Source organism: Pipra filicauda, unplaced genomic scaffold (assembly GCF_003945595.2).
Source record: "Pipra filicauda isolate LSUMZ 115617 unplaced genomic scaffold, ASM394559v2 scaffold390_size662804_pilon, whole genome shotgun sequence".
Taxonomy (NCBI): domain Eukaryota; kingdom Metazoa; phylum Chordata; class Aves; order Passeriformes; family Pipridae; genus Pipra; species Pipra filicauda.
In genome coordinates, this window is record NW_024104521.1 from 124,484 (window position 1) to 139,860 (window position 15,377).

A 15,377-nucleotide genomic window follows, 5' to 3' on the forward strand; every position below is an offset into this window, starting at 1 on the left:
TCCCAAGTCCTCTCTGTGTGCTGGGTTGCTCAGCCACAGGATTCCCATGCACATACCAGGTACCATCCCGGCTAACGAGAGCCAGCCAGCCTGCCGTGCAGTCCCCGCGGGCTGCCAGGACCCCGCGCCTCACCTGGGCTCTGTGGATGATGAGACGTGGCTTCGGGCTGCCAGGTGGGAGACAGGCCAAGCCTCCCTGGAGCACACCAGGGGATGCGAAAGCTTTTGGCACCCCTCGAGGAGAGGTGGGAACGCTCTGCCCGCGACCTCCCGGCTCGCAGGTTGCTTCTTAGGTCTCTGCCAGTCCCCGGGATGCCGCTGCCCGCAACCCGGTATTCCGCAGCCATCTCCCGGGGAGGCTCGGCTGCCCCACAGGGCAACCGCACTGTCCCGGGTGGGGGGACCGAGCCTGAGCCCACCTTGCTGCACGGCCGGGGCGGTGCAGAGCCCCGACGGCTCCGGCTGCCGAAGTGCCGATGCCCTGCCCGGCCAGGACCTCTGCTACCTCCGCCGCCGCGGGTACCGGGGGAGCGAGGAGGGGCGGAGGCGGTGGCGGGGGGGCCCGTCGGGGCGGGCAGGGCGGGAGGGAGGAGCCAGCGCGGGGGCTGAGCCTGGGCTGCGGGATGGGGCGGCAGTGAGGGTGGGCGGGTGTGCGCCGACGGGGCTCTCGCCCCGCAGCCGAGCCGTGCCGAGCCGAACGGCGGCGAGCCCAGCTCCGCTCCGCTCCCCGGTGATGCGCAGCGGCCGCGCCGCCTGACCCTCCTGCCCGCTGCCATGGCGGCCCCGACCCCCGGAGGGGCGGCGGGGGTCCCGGCGGGGCTGCGGGCCGCCGCCTGGCTGCTGGCGTGCGCCGCGCTGTGCCGGGGCCGCGCCGCCGCCTGCCCGCCGCTGTGCGCCTGCAGCGGCACCACGGTGGACTGCCACGGCTCGGCCCTGCGCGCCGTGCCCCGCAGCATCCCCCGCGGCACCGAGCGCCTGTGAGTACCGCCGGGCTTTGTCCGCCGCCGGCGGGCGTGCGGCGGCGCGGGTGCGGGAGCCCGGCGGGGCGCTGGGTCCGGGGGGCTTGTCCTGGGGGAGCGTGTACGAAAGCGCATGGGGAGCCCCTGCGGGTGCCCCGCGGGGCTGCGTGGGCAAGAGCCCCGCGCGGGGTGCGGTGGGCGCTCAGGAGCCTGTCAGGAGTGTGTGCGGGACCCCGTCAGGGGATGCGTGTGCAAGAAGCTGTCCGTGGCGGGGGTGTGCACCAGCCTGTCTACTGTGCAAGCGCCCACCGTGTCTCTTAAGGGCAGTATTTGTGCAAATGCCTGTGGGGCCACGGCCGCCCGCTGAAAACGTGCGCGTACGAGAACCTGGTGGGGCGAGCGATGAGCGGCGTCCCGCTACGCGCGGGGCTTGGGTGTGTGTGTATGAGTGCTCTTCCAGGGAGTGCGTGTGCAGGATCTTGTTGGGTGAGTGTACGTGCATCATCCCCTCCGTGAGGGGTGTGCAATAGCCCGTCGAGGTGGTGAGCAGTGTGTGTGAGAGCGCCTGCTGGGGCACAGTGTGTGTGCAAGCCTTTCTCTGTGGGAGAGGTGTGCAAGGGGTCCGGCATGCGCCAGAACCCGCGCGTGCCAGTCCGTGTGCAAGCACGTAGAGTGGGGTTGGGATTGGAGCTGTGGCTGAGGGGGTGGGTTGCTCCAGAGGGAGCCTTTGCACTGGGGCAGACCAAAATGGGCTGCAAGCCCCATGGCACCCACGGGCAGGTGTGACTTGTCACAGGATACCCACACAGCTGGAATAGAGTTCTCTGAGGGCCCCTGTCACCCCAAGCCCCTACCCGTACTGGGCATCCCTTTGTCCCTGTGAAACCCTCCTGGGAGTGCTGCACATGGTGCTAGGATCAGGTCCCATTCCCCTCTGCTCCCCTTGGGACCTCCCCAGGGTGTGACCAGCCTCCAGCCATGCACACAGCTCACCCAACCCCACCAGTCCCCTGTGCCTGCACCTCATTGCTCATCAAAGCCCTTGCCAGGTCCCCAGGGGTCATGAGGGGTGTCCCTGGCTCTCTGGGCCGGACCCCCATAAAGAAAGCTTTTCTCTCACAGTCACGGTCCAGCTGGCTGCGTGGGTCCTGTGTCACCTGCTGAGCTCCCCCTCTTTGCTGCTGCCCCTGGCTGGGCAGGTTTCCCTGCTGGGGATCCTGTGGCTGCAGGGGGTCCCCACCCCAGGGAGAGCAGCATGAGCTGACTGTGTGGAAGCCACTGCAGGTGGCAGGTTCCTGGCATGCAGGTGTCCCCCTTCCCAACAGGAGAGCAGCCTCCCTAGCCTCTCCCCTCCACTCAGTAGCAGCAGGTGGCCCATCCCAGGGACTGCAGTGGAGCACAGTGGCACAGTAGCCCTCTACCCCTGTCCCTGGGGCCAGGCTGCCCCTACATCCCTCTTGCAGTGCAGGGAAGTGTTGAGCTGCTGCCTCCTTGGGCAGTAGAGCTGAAGGATGCATCCTGGGAAGCTACACAGGGGTCTCCTGGCCCTGTGCTGTGCTACTTGTGGCTCCTGGAGTGTGAATGTGCCCTTTGCCTGCAGCTGGGCAGAGACCTCTCAGGCAGGGACTACAGGGAGAGACTGCAGGCAGCCTCGCAGCTGCCAGGGCTGCACCCAGCATGCAGCACTGGGAGCTCTGTGGGATACCACTTCAGAGGAGTTTTTTCTTCTCCCACCGTAATTATCCTCATACAAATGATTACTACCCAGCACAGCAACCAGGCTGCTGTGAGCTGCCATCTCACAGACCTGGATTCTGAGGTCTAAGACAGGATCCTCCTTTCCTCTGTGCCCAGAGTAGGGGTAAGGTTTGTATATAACTTGCACCAGCCCTTTCTGCCTTTCAGGGAGCTCAGAGGGCTCCTCAGCATCAGCTTTCCATGCACTTGGGTGCAGGATGCTGGGGGAGTGTGTGCGTTGAGCCCCCACCTCTGCCTGCTGGGCAGGTGCTCAGCATGGCTCAAATGAGGCAATGCTGGAGTGGGCTGATGGAGGATGCCCCTGGTGGGTGTCTCACTCCTGTCTTGGCAGGGCATTTCTCCCCCTATGGCAGTGGGCCCTGTTTGCTGTCTCCTGTTTCTGCCTCCACTGATCTGGTCCTCCATATCCACGCCGCCCAGCAGCATTGAGTTTTCTGTATTTTCATGCAGCTGGTGATGCTGGATCTGCTGGCTGGGCTGAGCTAGTCATGCTGCTCTCTCATGGGTGTTGTCTATTGGATAACTACTTCCTACTGTGTTGCACACCCTTGCAGGTGCTTGAGGGTGTCTGTGCAGAGCAGGTCTGTCTCCGACAGCGAAATCCTGCTGTAACAGCTCTTAAGTGAGTTTGAGTTCCCTGTAAAGAGGCTGCAACCTCACAGTCTCCAGCTCCTCACCGCTTGATGGAGTGAGGTCAGCTAGCAATCACAGGAGCCTGCAGCAGGATCTGTGCTCAGGACTTGCTCTCTCCAGGGGCAGGCTCTCTGTGGGAAGTCATCAAGCTCTCATCAGTGCTCTCCACTGCCTTCCTCTTTTCCCAAGCCTCAAGATGCACAGTGTGAGCAGTGCCAATCTTGCCATGCATCCCACAGTGCTGGTGAGCAGTGGTGTCCGTGCTGTTGTATTTCTCACCTGTTGCATGGCAGTGCAGTGTTTGGAGGCTCCAGGCTTTCTCCAGTCTCCCACTTGACCTTCAGTCAAACCCCTGGACAGGGCAGCACTTGCTGCTGTGGCCATGCCTGCCGGCGCTGCCAAAGTCATTGTGGGGGCTCAGTCAGCAACGTCCTGTAGAGGTCTGAGCTCTGTTGCTTTTGAAATACACCCTTTCCCTTTGAAGAGGGAATTATTTGCCTTGCAGAGTCACTGCAGCTTTGGAGAATCATGGGCTGGGGAAAAATCGTCTTGTCTTCTGCTTCAGGGTTTCCCGTGAGCTGTCTCCCTGGTGCCATGCTGTTGGCAGAGGATAAGGGCTGCAGACGTGTCTAGGATGGAGCATGAGGGATGGCTGCTCGGGGGGGACACAGGACCCCTCTTCCCTTGCACCAGGGCATAACACATTGCTCCCTAAGTGCCTTCTAGTCTGCAACCCAACATAAATGGGGGTTTATGCACCTCCCTCTGATTGGATCATGCACCTAGCAAAGAGGGTTTTGCTGCAGCAAAGCGGGAAGCAGCAAAGTCTCTGGACACTTGCATGGCTGCCTGCACTCCTGCCTATGCCTCTGGCAAGCGTGATAGAGCTGGTCCTGAAGGCATTGTAGGCAGGATGGGTGATAATCCTCCAGCACTACAGTGTTATCTGCTCCCAGGAGTCCCTCAGGCCTCAGCCACCAGAGAGAAGGGCACAGTTCTTGTCCCCGTTAGCTTGCTTTTCTTTCTTTCTTTCTTTCTTTCTTTCTTCCTTTGAACATGTCTCTGAAGAGCACACTGCCCTGTCACAGAGGTGGGTTGATCTCCCCAAGCCAGCAGGATCAGTGCAAATTTACCACTATCAAATGACGGCTTCCAGCCCAGTTCTTTGCATGTGGGGGATGAATTGAGTGTAATGGTGTTGCACTCGCTCCTGCTTTTGAAGTTTTCAGCTTTTGCCTCCTCTCCAATGGGCTGAACATCCCCCATCTCACCATGGGCTGTGCAGAGCCCCTCTCCCCTGTATGAAGGGAAGCAGAGCTGGGTTTGGGCATCTCCATCACTGCATCCCCTTTGGCTCTGGCTTTTCCTTTCAGGGGCCTTGGCCTCAGCATTTCATCAAGGTTTCTGTTTGCCTTGTTTCCAAAGTTGGGGTGTGCCTGTGCTGAAATGGGCCCTATCTAGGCTGCAGCCAGCTCTGCCACCCCCTGTCTGCATTGGTGAAGACAAGAGGCACTGAGGTCCAGCCTTCAGGTATGGGAACACGATGCCAGGACAGCCGCACCTGAAGCACATTCACATGCTGCCCAACCATCCCCTGCCAAAATTCCAGCAGTGAGCTCTTGTTCAGAGCATGTTTAATTCATTCACCTGCATCTACCTCTCACCAGTTAATCAAAATGTCTTGCAGCAGCAAAGCTGGTATATTGCAGCAGCACTTGTGCATTCCACACCAGTTGTTGGGCTGCTGCTCCTTTCCGGGGCTTTGGGGAATGTTCATTCTTAGGAAGCACCTCAAGAGAGTCAACCTCTCCCTTTCCTGGAGTGCTCGGGCAAGTTTGCAGTGAGCAGACTAGTTGCAGAGGGACTTTGCAGGCTTTGCAGAGTTCTGGGGCAGGATGCAGGACCTATATCCAGCCAGAGCAGTACTTGGCTGGCCCTGCTGCCCTCAGTTCTTGGGAGAGCCAGTGCTGGGCACTGGGAGGATGTGGACAGGCTTGGGAAGGCAGCCTGCTCAGCCTGCTGCAGTGGCTTCCTTGGGAGCCTTCCTGGACAGAGGAAATTTGCAATTCTATTCCAATTTCTCCCTTCAGCTACGTCCAAGGCAGATGCTGTCTATATATTGCCATGGTAACGCTGCGTTCTCCCTCTCCATGGAATTGCACGTTGGAAAAATATTAGTTTAAAAAACTATGTGGTGTTTGTATTGACTGAAGTCGAGGCTGATAGCAGAGGATCTATTGTCCCCTGGTTGGGAAAAGTCACCAGTAACAGGCAATAAAGCTGGGTGAATTGGCCTCTGGTGACCACTTCTCACCCCACACAGCAATTGCTTCTCTATAAACCCTTCCCTGGCTCTGTTTTATTGCATCCTTTAAAACAGATATTTTTACCTTAAATGTGCTGCCACTGTGGTCCTTCAGAGTGATGCACTGCTAACAGCAATTCCTCGCTGCTGAGGTGGGAGCAAGGAAGGGGAATTGTTTCAGCTTTAATTCTGGGTCTGTGATGTGCACCTTCAAACGCCCTTGCTGCTGTCCCCAGAGCCTGCGGCCCCAGGGTGAGCTGGGCACAGTGGCAGTGGTGCCAGTGCAGGGTAGCACACAGAAACAGTCTAGTTACAGAAACCGACTCGTTACAGGATGTGCATTTGCTTTGAGTTTCATTCTCCCCTACTTCATTGTTTTCTATGGAACCTCCAGCCGGGAGAAAGAGCGACGCAGATATAAAAGGCCAAGGATGCACGAGACACCCCCAAGGGGCAGCAGAACCCACAGCCTGAGGGAACAGAGGGGATTTGGGGTGCCACCAGGGTGGTGGGGGCAGAGAAAGGGTGTCCTGTCCAGGGAAAGGTGTACAAACCCATGACCCTGCATTGAGAGGGGCTTTTCCTGTATTCCCGCTCCAATTTGCTCCCTGGGAACCTGGTGCAGGCGAGCATGCACAGGAGAGCAAAATGGGCAACCAGGGGAGTCTGTCTTTGTCTCACTTCCAAGTCCTTCATGGTTCCCTGCCCGCTCCAGAGGTGCTTAGCCCCACGACGCATCCTCTTTATTGCTACTGAAATAATCTTTCATAAAACCTGAGAGGCAAGGAGATGTTTTTGTGCATGTTTTGCTGAAAAGCAGTAAAAAACCAGTTGTGCGTTAGCAAATGGCCTCATCCCTGGGGATGTCAGACCCAGATCACTGCTCCCTGGCAGGCTTCCAGCGTGAGTAGCTCCAAGGCCAGCTCCGGCAGCTGGCCCCTGTCCCCACTCAGGGGACAGCCGGGGACGGCTGCAGTGGCAGGAGCAGTGAGGGGAGCAGAGGTTTTCCAGGCTGCAATTAACAATGTGAGCACTGAGAAGGACAGTTTGCAGGCAGGTCCTTAGGGTTGCAACACTGCTAGAAGCTGTAAGGGAATGAAGTGGGATGGAGGGAACCTCTCCATGATGTTGGTGTGGGGTCAGTCCCAGGCTGTCCCCCCTGGTACCATCTCAGACCTCCCTGCCACATTCAGGCTCAGAGGCTGTGCTGACTGTCTGCTTCCCTGGCATGCATTTTGGATGCACTTGCTGCTCAAAATAGCAGAGGCAAGTGTCCTATGGGGGAGAGAGGCTGCTAGGAGAAGGAAGATCAGGAAAAAGGGAAATTAATTTTTCAAGCGATGCAGCCAAGGAGCAGCCCTGGGCACCAAAAGTGGGAGAGATGCAAGCTCCTGGCCCTGGATATTTCTTGGTAGGAGGAAGCCCTAGGTCTCAAACGGGATGCACCATGAGACCTAGCTGGTGCAGTACTGAGCAGGCACCTATAACCGAGCACTTCAGGTGCACTTGTCTTCCTAAACCAAGGAGCTTTGCTGAGGAAGATGCAGGATGGATTGGAACTCAATCTGATGAGTGGCAGGATGAAGCCTAAGGGCTGGGTAAACTCCCTTGCCCTGGAAAGCAGAGGAGGTAGGGCCCAGCTCCTTACCAGGCTACTCAGCATAGCACAAAAAGCCAAATTTTGTGGGTATCCAGGCTGTTTTCTTGGCTGTCTCAGTTTCCTCATTTGTGGAACAGAAATGACCTGCTACCTTTTCTCTCTCCCATCGGGGCTGAGGGAGGTTATTTATTTATTTTTAACCCGAAGGTGACACACCACAATGCGCGCGTAAGTGTAAAGCATTCCCTGACTGTGAGTGGCTAATGGCTGTGGCATGAAAACCCCAGAGAGAAGTCAGGAGAACAGAAAGCCTTCCGGATCCTCACTGTTACTTCATGATCGATGCTGTTTGTAACACTTAAAAATCTGTCGTGATGATAATCTGCTGTAGTACCTCGTAAAAGCTTACAGAGCCTCCTGCGCTCTGGGGCCAATGCTGTGCCTGGGGCCGGGTTCCCCTTCGACTAAGGGCAGTGATGCTGAGATGAGCACAGCTGCTCTTGGGGCTCTCCTTGCTGGGCACATCACCCTGCAGGTGATAGGGGTGGTGCTGGCAAGGCATTTGCTCTGGGGTGTACAGCATCCTTAAAGGGACTTTGATGAATCCTGTGGGCTCTTTACTATTTTTAAGGGGTCTGGTCAGAACAGGGATGGAAAGGAAGAGGAGGGGAAGGTGCTGAGCCCCTTGTGCAGCTGTAAGCCCAGGGTGTGGGTGCCCAGTGTCCCCTCCCCAAGCAGCAGGCAGCAGCACCTTGTAACCCACTTGTACCTCACATGGAGTCAGCACCCAGCAATGCCCATACGGGCTGCAGGGAGCTGGTGAATGGCGTGAGCATCCCTCTCTGCCAGTGCTGGAGGGGACCAGCTCTCCTGGGACTGGGAAAGGCTCTTACCCTGCCTTTTGCTGCTTGAGCAGCTCAGCAAGCCTGTGCTGGGACTCAGTTACATTTAAGCAGCCGGGTGAAATCTTGAGAAGACTTGAAAAATGCAATAAAAGTGTAGGATGAAAGGTTGCAGCTGCTCTGTCCCCCAGTTCTGAGCACAGGGGCCAGTCTGGGGTCTGAGCCTCATCCATGTTTCCATTAGCTGTCTGTGTGATGGAACACAAGCTGCTTATGACAGTTGCAGATGCCACCAGGCCAGGAGAGATGCAAGAGGGCTGGAGACGGGGCTGAGATTTCAAAGTGGGTTTGGTGAACAGGAAGAATGGACTGACAGAAAGGATGTTGTTGCCTGCAGACTCAAGGAAAGTGTTTGGTGGGAGCACAGATGTGGAATGGGAGCACGAGCAGGGGGGGTCCTGCCCCTGCACGGCAGAGAGGCCCCAGGGGAGGGCTACGCCTCCAGGGCTGGGGGCTTGTTGGGGGGAATGGGGATGGGAGAGGGGTCTGCGTGGGCAAGGCAGGAGCCTGATCGCTGCACCATGGTGGCAGGCAGGGATGGGGTTCATCTGCAGTGAAGGGGGTTCAGGTCAGAGTTTTGTTAAAGGTTCTTGAGGCAAGAGCAGTGACGTCCTGGAGCAGGGCACAGGGGAGTGTTAGTCTCTGTCCCTGCAGGAGCAATGCATGCATCTGCCTGGATTGATGGAGGGTGGCAGAGGTACTGCTTGGGGTGCATGACCTTACAGCCTTCATTTCTCCGCTTCCCTGATTATTATCTGGCACTGCTGGCTCCAGCTGGGGTCAGGGCTCTGGGATGAGCTGCTGGGAGGGGAGCCATGCCCTTAGGGGCTGATGCTCCAAGCCATAAGCAGGAACGGCAGAGCAGTAGAGAACTTGGAGGGAGGGACATGTTACATGAAAAATGGGACTGCCAGCCTCGCTGGCACCAGGGCAGCAGCGGCCCTCAGAGTAGGTACTGCAGGAGCACGGATCCTTCTCTGCCAGCCCCTGCAGTCACTACCTGGGCGCTGTGGGCACCTGCTCTATACTGGTGCTGGCAGGGCTGGGGTACATTTTGCTGCTTTTGGGTGCAAATGCTGGGATTCATCTCACAGAGTTTCCCTCTGCTTTCTTAAAAGCAGGAGTCCAGGGAGCACAGCAGTTATGATTTCTGCCTTGTTGGAGAGTGGAGCAGAGCTGAGCCACAAGGACAGGAGTCACGTGTGTGCCGAATAGCTGATGCTTTGCAATGGAGTATGGATAGTGGGATTGCACTGTCTGCTTCTTCCCGCTCCTGATAAATCAGTGCCCAGGGAAATATCACTCATGTTGGCTGTATTTAATAAATTAACTCTCAGCATTTGTGCTCTCTGAGGTTGTTACTGAGTTACTGTAGCTCCAAACCCTGCAAAGGGAAAAGACACACTGGACCCCCTGGGAATGGAATAAGCCATCCAAAGCTAGAAACCAAATATAAACCCAGACTATGCAAATCCAGTCTAACGAACCCTGCTACAGCACAGACATCCCATCTGGGAGTGGGATGATCCACAAGCAATGTAGCAAAGGGACTGCTTGTTTTAATGACTTTCCTCTTCCCAGGGCAAAATGGGAAGGAGGGTTTCTGAAACTTGAAGGTTGCAAATGAAAATTCACTGTCTCACCAGTGGCGGTGTGAGATTTGGGGTGCTGGGGGGCAGAGGAGGACAGCCTGGATGAACTTGAGGATACTTTCTCATGTTAAAACCTTTGGATTAATATGGAAAGAGCACACCCTGTCTCTGCTTTCAAGTCACAGTCCAGAAATGCAACCAATCCACAGGGCAGCTCCCCAGACACATCAGTCCTTATTGAAGCTCTGTTCCGTGGGGCAGGGCAGGGTGTTTCGCTTCACTAGGAAAGGGCATGGAGGCAGCGGGTGAGCAGCTGAGCAGCAGGGATCTGGCTTTCTGGGCACTGCAGACTGTAATTTATCTCCATGAGGAACTGAAGGGGTTTTAGAGGGGAAAAATGTCATGAAGTTAAATGGCAGTGTTGCCTCGGCATCCTTACAAATAAGCTTTACCTGCTGTTCGTTCCCGTCTTGGTTGCAAAGGCCATCATTTACCTGAACAAAGGCATGGAGGGATGCTGGGAGCAGTTGTCAGGGAGCATGCAGGGCCAGTCCCCAAGGGAGTGGGGCTGTCAGAGGGCCCTGGGATACTGCCCCACTCGGGAATTGCCACCAGCCTCAGTGCTGGAGTACCCCAAGGTTGCTCAGGGAGCATGCAGGCTGGAAGTGGGCTGGGTGGGCAGCACAGCTGACCCCCAGGATAGCTCGTCCTGCCTGGTCCTCCTGGTGCTGAAGTCTTTGGGTTCTGGCTGCACTGTCCCACAAGGTGCCTGGGAGAGAGGACAGAGCCTGGTTTTGGCACATGGAGGGACTGGTCATGACCAGTCCATGGCTCTTTGGTGTTTCTGCTTTGCCTGGGCTCTACCTCTGGCTGAGGCTCTGGGATTCTGGTACTCTGAGGAGCCCAGAGAGGTCCAAGCTCACCTTGGACTTTGCAAGCTGATGTGTAGGTCTTGGCTTTCAGGTTGGGCAGTTTTAAATTAAGCCTCTCTGCTCTGTCTGTCTGCAGTACCGGAGATTTCCAACTTCTATTTACACATTGCAGCCAGAGTAATGTTAGTTATGTTTAAAGGAAGGTGACATGGGAGTCCTGCTGGGAACCCTCCCTCACCAGGAGCTTGGATGGGTGCCTGGGGAGCTTCCAGGCAATCTTCTTCCAAGCAAGGAACCTTTAAGACATTTGGAGAAAACGAATCCTGGGGCTGGGGTTTCTCCCTGCCCTTAGCTGATGCCGGGGCTGTGGCCCATCAGGTGGGCACACGTTTGCACGTACCAAGCCACCACATGTGACACGTGAGACATGTAACACACCCCAGTGCTTCGTGCCTGGGACTAACATCCTGGCCACAGCTTTTGCTCCCCGGGAGAGGGTCAGGACTGAGCCCTGCAGGGCACATCCTTAAGGGTTGGAGCCCCAGTGATCCTGCTATGCTATCCTGCTGAGTGCTGGCCGTACAGGGAGACGGAGGAGCCGTGGGGCTGCAGAGCCCGAGTGTGGGTTTCAGTTTAATCACTGGGGCTGAGGAACCTCTATTCATTCCCGCTTGCATTCATCTGTGTCCTAGTAACGTGCTCTCCCAACCTCCTTCCCAACACAGGCGCACACGGCTGGATAATGGCAGGAGCCCGGCAATCTTTGCACTGAATAGCGGTGTAATTACGAGGCTATAATGGCGAGCTGGAACTCATTAGCCATTATCAGCCGTTTCAGCAGGACAATGACAGCACCCCGGGGTGCGCGGCTGCGCTGGGTACAGCCAGCAGCCCTACACGCTGCTCGGCGGCCCGAGGCCAGCCTGCCGCTGACCTTGGCCCCTCGAATGGCTGCAGAGAGCGGTGGAGGGAGGTTTTGGTTCTGGATGGGAATGACAGACTTTGTATTCAGCCCCTCGTGTGACACGGGGCATTCCCGCTGTCAGGGCTCAGGAAGTTACAGAGCCCTGGGTGCTGGAGTCCTGCCCAGGCACCCCAACCTGCTCTGGGGTGGCACCCTCCTCCCTCTTCACTTCCCTAGCAGCTCATCCCTTCCTTGACTGCCTCCCCCTCCTGTAGTTTGTTTTCCTCTTCATTTCTGTGTCTGAGTTAAATGCAGACAGTGGATCTCCAGCATGGGAGCCTTCCCCAGCCCTTGCGTTCCCGAGGGCATCGTCTGTCCCCAGCACATGCAGATTGGCCTCATGGCAAGGAGCAGACACTGCTGTGCTTCATGCTGCCAAGGGGGGAGACTCTCTCCTGCAATGGGGGGTTGCACAGGGACCCCTGGCTCTGCAGAGTGTGGGTCCCAGGGCTGATGGTCCTGCTCTTCCTACAGTAATCACATCCCATAATGCGGAAAGACACGGCAAAACTAAGGCTGTGAGGTGCAAATCTCTGTGGCTCCCAGCCTGATGTATTTTAAAGCTGGATAATCCTAGCAGGGGCATGCTGGAGAGCATGGCTGGGGAGAACTGGGGTAGGTATAGCTGGCAGGCTAGGAGCAGAGCCCCTGCCATGTGCACGTCCAGCAGTGGAGCACACAATGTCCTCGTGCTCAGCAGAGCCTGGGCAGGACAGATGTCATGGGGGGTATGTAGGCACCCCTTATTTCCACCAGCAGGGAGAGAAAGGAGGGACAGCATCTCTCTTCTGGCTGGATTGCCTGTCCCTGTGCTCACCCAGGGCTTTTGCACGACAGAGTGATGCCACAAAGCATCTTGTCCTGTGCAAGCATCTCTTGACAGGTGAAACTTGAAATGTGGCTTATTCTTTGGGTAGGGTGTGAGATGGCTGCACACTGAACTGGTTGTGATGTGTGTGGGTATCTTGCAGCTGGGTATTTGGAGGGATCCTGCTGTTCTGGGGGACATTTGTTCATTTTCTTATTAGCCCTGCCTTCTCTGAGCAGCTCTGTATGTTTGGGATGACCCTACCAGGTGTTTGCTGCATTTCCAGAGCAGGGTGACATACATCAAGTCAGGCTTATTTCATTGCTAAGGGCTCTAGGGCTTCTGTCCCAAGGGGGGCATCCATCATGGGGACAGAGGGAGCTGGACAGCCCCTTCCTCTTGTTGCCGTATTATCCATGAAAGATGACAGCTTACACACTGCTGGCCAGCCAGACTTCTGTGTACCCAGCACTGCTGGCTGTTGAGGATGAGGGTCCTCTCTGGAGCCAGCGGCCAGCCCAGCCATTCCTGGTGAGGGGCACAGAATTGCCTCAGCCACTGCTGTCATTTGGGTCCTCTCTGCCATTTTTTGGGAGGTACTGGGGAGGCTCAGTGCCTGGCCACCTCTTGAGCGCTTCTTTGCTGATTTCTGTCTCTTCTCTCTGCAGGGAACTCAATGGCAACAACATAACACGGATCAACAAGAATGACTTTGCTGGGCTGAAGCAGCTCCGCGTCCTGTGAGTTTCTGATGAGGGGCTGCCTGCCCCGACCTTGGCAGATACTGTACTTGGCTTGTGGCCCCTCCTGGGGCTGCTAGAGATGGTCAGCCTCTTGCTCAGGGCATCTCCCAGCAGGGCTGGAGGGTATTGTGTTGAGCTGAGTATGGTGGGCTTCCAGCTGGAAGAGAGAGGGGCGAAAGAGATTGGGTTGTGTTGAGGGGATAGTGGGTGAGGTGGTCCTGGGTCAAGAGAAGTGATGGGGGCACTGGGGACCACCTTTCCAGAAAGCTGACCCCCTTCTCTCTGCAGGCAGCTGATGGAAAACCAGATCAGCACAGTGGAGCGTGGAGCGTTCGATGACATGAAGGAGCTTGAGCGGCTGTGAGTGCCTGGGCATGGAAGAGGGTTTAAGGGGGGCTACTGGGTTTAGTTGCAGAGAGCATCCTTTCCTTTTTGCCTTAAACGTATTGGTGCTGCCGGACTTCAAACAGCTTCTCTTCTGCACGGCAGCAGTATTTTACAGTGTAGCAAGCAAACCTATTTGTGTTTCTATAGATCTTAAAGTCTTTTCTGATGCTTTTGAGGTGAGGAGCAGGTTAAACAAAAATCATTTTTGCTGTATCAGCTGTCCTGTGTGTTAGCGAGGGAGCCCTAAGTTCTGGTCCAGTACTCAGTAAAATAGCTCAGCAGTTTAAAAATCCCAAGCTGCTCGAGCAAATATGAGGAGCTGAGTGAGCAGCAGGTTAAGAGCGCAGTTAAGCAGCAGTCAGCAGTTAACAGCTTGGAGTCCTCTCTGCATGTAATTACAGCATTGTGAGTGAGTCTATTAATGCCCCGTTGGTTGTCCCCACCTGGGAGTGTGGTGGGCGGGATAGGGGTGTCCTTGCCAGGTGGGATGCTCTGCTCTCTTGGCCCCCCTGAGTAAGCCAAAGCACCCAGCTGTGCCTGCCACAGCCGGTTGGGTTGCAGGTGGGGTCATTGCTTTGCCCCCCCCCCCCCCAAATCCTGACCCTTTCTTCTTTCCTTGCAGACGGCTGAACCGCAACCAGCTGCACACCCTGCCCGAGCTCCTCTTCCAGAACAATCAGGCCCTCTCACGGCTGTAAGTACCTTCCGTGCCTGTGGGGTTCCCCTGCCCAGCGGTGATGTGGGCTCACTTGTGGGACTGCATGGGTTTTGGAGGGGCACTGATGTCCCAGGAGGGTGCTGCTTCTGGAGAGTTGTGCTGGTGCCTTGTCTCGGTGATGGCTCACTGTGTGGCAGGGGAATGCACCCTGTTTCTGTGTGACCAGAGCATGCAGCACGTCAGGAAATTGGCCGTGACTTGCAGAAGACCTGAGACTGGCACTGTTAGGGATGTTTTGTAATGCATGGGTATGTGGCAGGAGGGGCTGGCAGTTTGGGCTGGGTCTGGCATCGCAGAGCTGTGCCTCCACAGTGTCAGTTGCAGAGGTGCTGAGCTCCACAACCTCCTCCCTGGGCGTGGATCACAGGCTCTGGAGTAGGGTGCCGTTATAGGCTAGACTAGGTTGTCATGAAGGAAGGGTGAAAGAGGATGTCCCTAAGGGGGTCACATCCTGCATGGAGACCTCTGTAGGGTACAGAGAGCCCCACAGCCCTGCTCAAGAGCTGCCTTTCTGTGGGTGTCTGGGGAAAGAGGCAGAAGCCGTGCCTGGGGCAGATCCAGCCTCTCATGCCTGCTGCCCCCACTCCACACTGCTCTGCCTGCCTCCATCCCTGCTTGTCCCTCTGCACCCGCAAACACCCCCAGGGACTGTCTCTTGTCCGGAAAGCCCCAGCTCCGCAGACCTCTCTGCTCTTCCTCCCTCTGTGCATCAGCAGGCTGCCTGGAGAGGGCTGCTGGGGTTTTGATAAATATTCTCTTTTCCATATTGGCTTTCCCTTGCCTGGGGCTGCTTTGCTTGGGCAGTGGTGCTGTCAGCAGTGCCAGCATTGTTCAAACAAAACATTTACAGGCTCTCAGCTATGTCAGGCACCAGGTATATTGGGAAGGGGACTGTGAGAAGGAGAGGATGTGTGCCAGACTGGGGCTGGTGCTCTGCATCACTAGAAAAGCAGCTTACGCCCTGTGGCTGATTTGCAGTGCATCAGAGCAGGGTGGTTGTAGCTGGGACGCGAGCTTTCTGCTTACTGCACCTTGTATCTCCATTTCTCAGCAGTGAGATGAGGATGCCAGGTCCCTGCTGGGTCAGGGCAGGAATGGATGAAATAGCTGAATGGGCTGAGACATTTCCAGGACAG

General features: G+C 56.6%; 1 protein-coding gene across 1 annotated transcript in view; it reads left to right on the forward strand.

The window, feature by feature from the left end:
• The first annotated feature begins 631 nt into the window (after nucleotides 1–631).
• SLIT1 (slit guidance ligand 1) overlaps nucleotides 632–15,377 on the forward strand; it is a 61,770-nt gene continuing 47,024 nt past the window's right edge. The window contains exons 1-4 of the mRNA XM_039385042.1: nucleotides 632–977; nucleotides 13,062–13,133; nucleotides 13,425–13,496; nucleotides 14,146–14,217. Coding sequence (XP_039240976.1) covers nucleotides 775–977; nucleotides 13,062–13,133; nucleotides 13,425–13,496; nucleotides 14,146–14,217 — 419 coding nt within the window. The 5' untranslated portion in view covers nucleotides 632–774. The remainder of the gene's footprint in view (nucleotides 978–13,061; nucleotides 13,134–13,424; nucleotides 13,497–14,145; nucleotides 14,218–15,377) is intronic.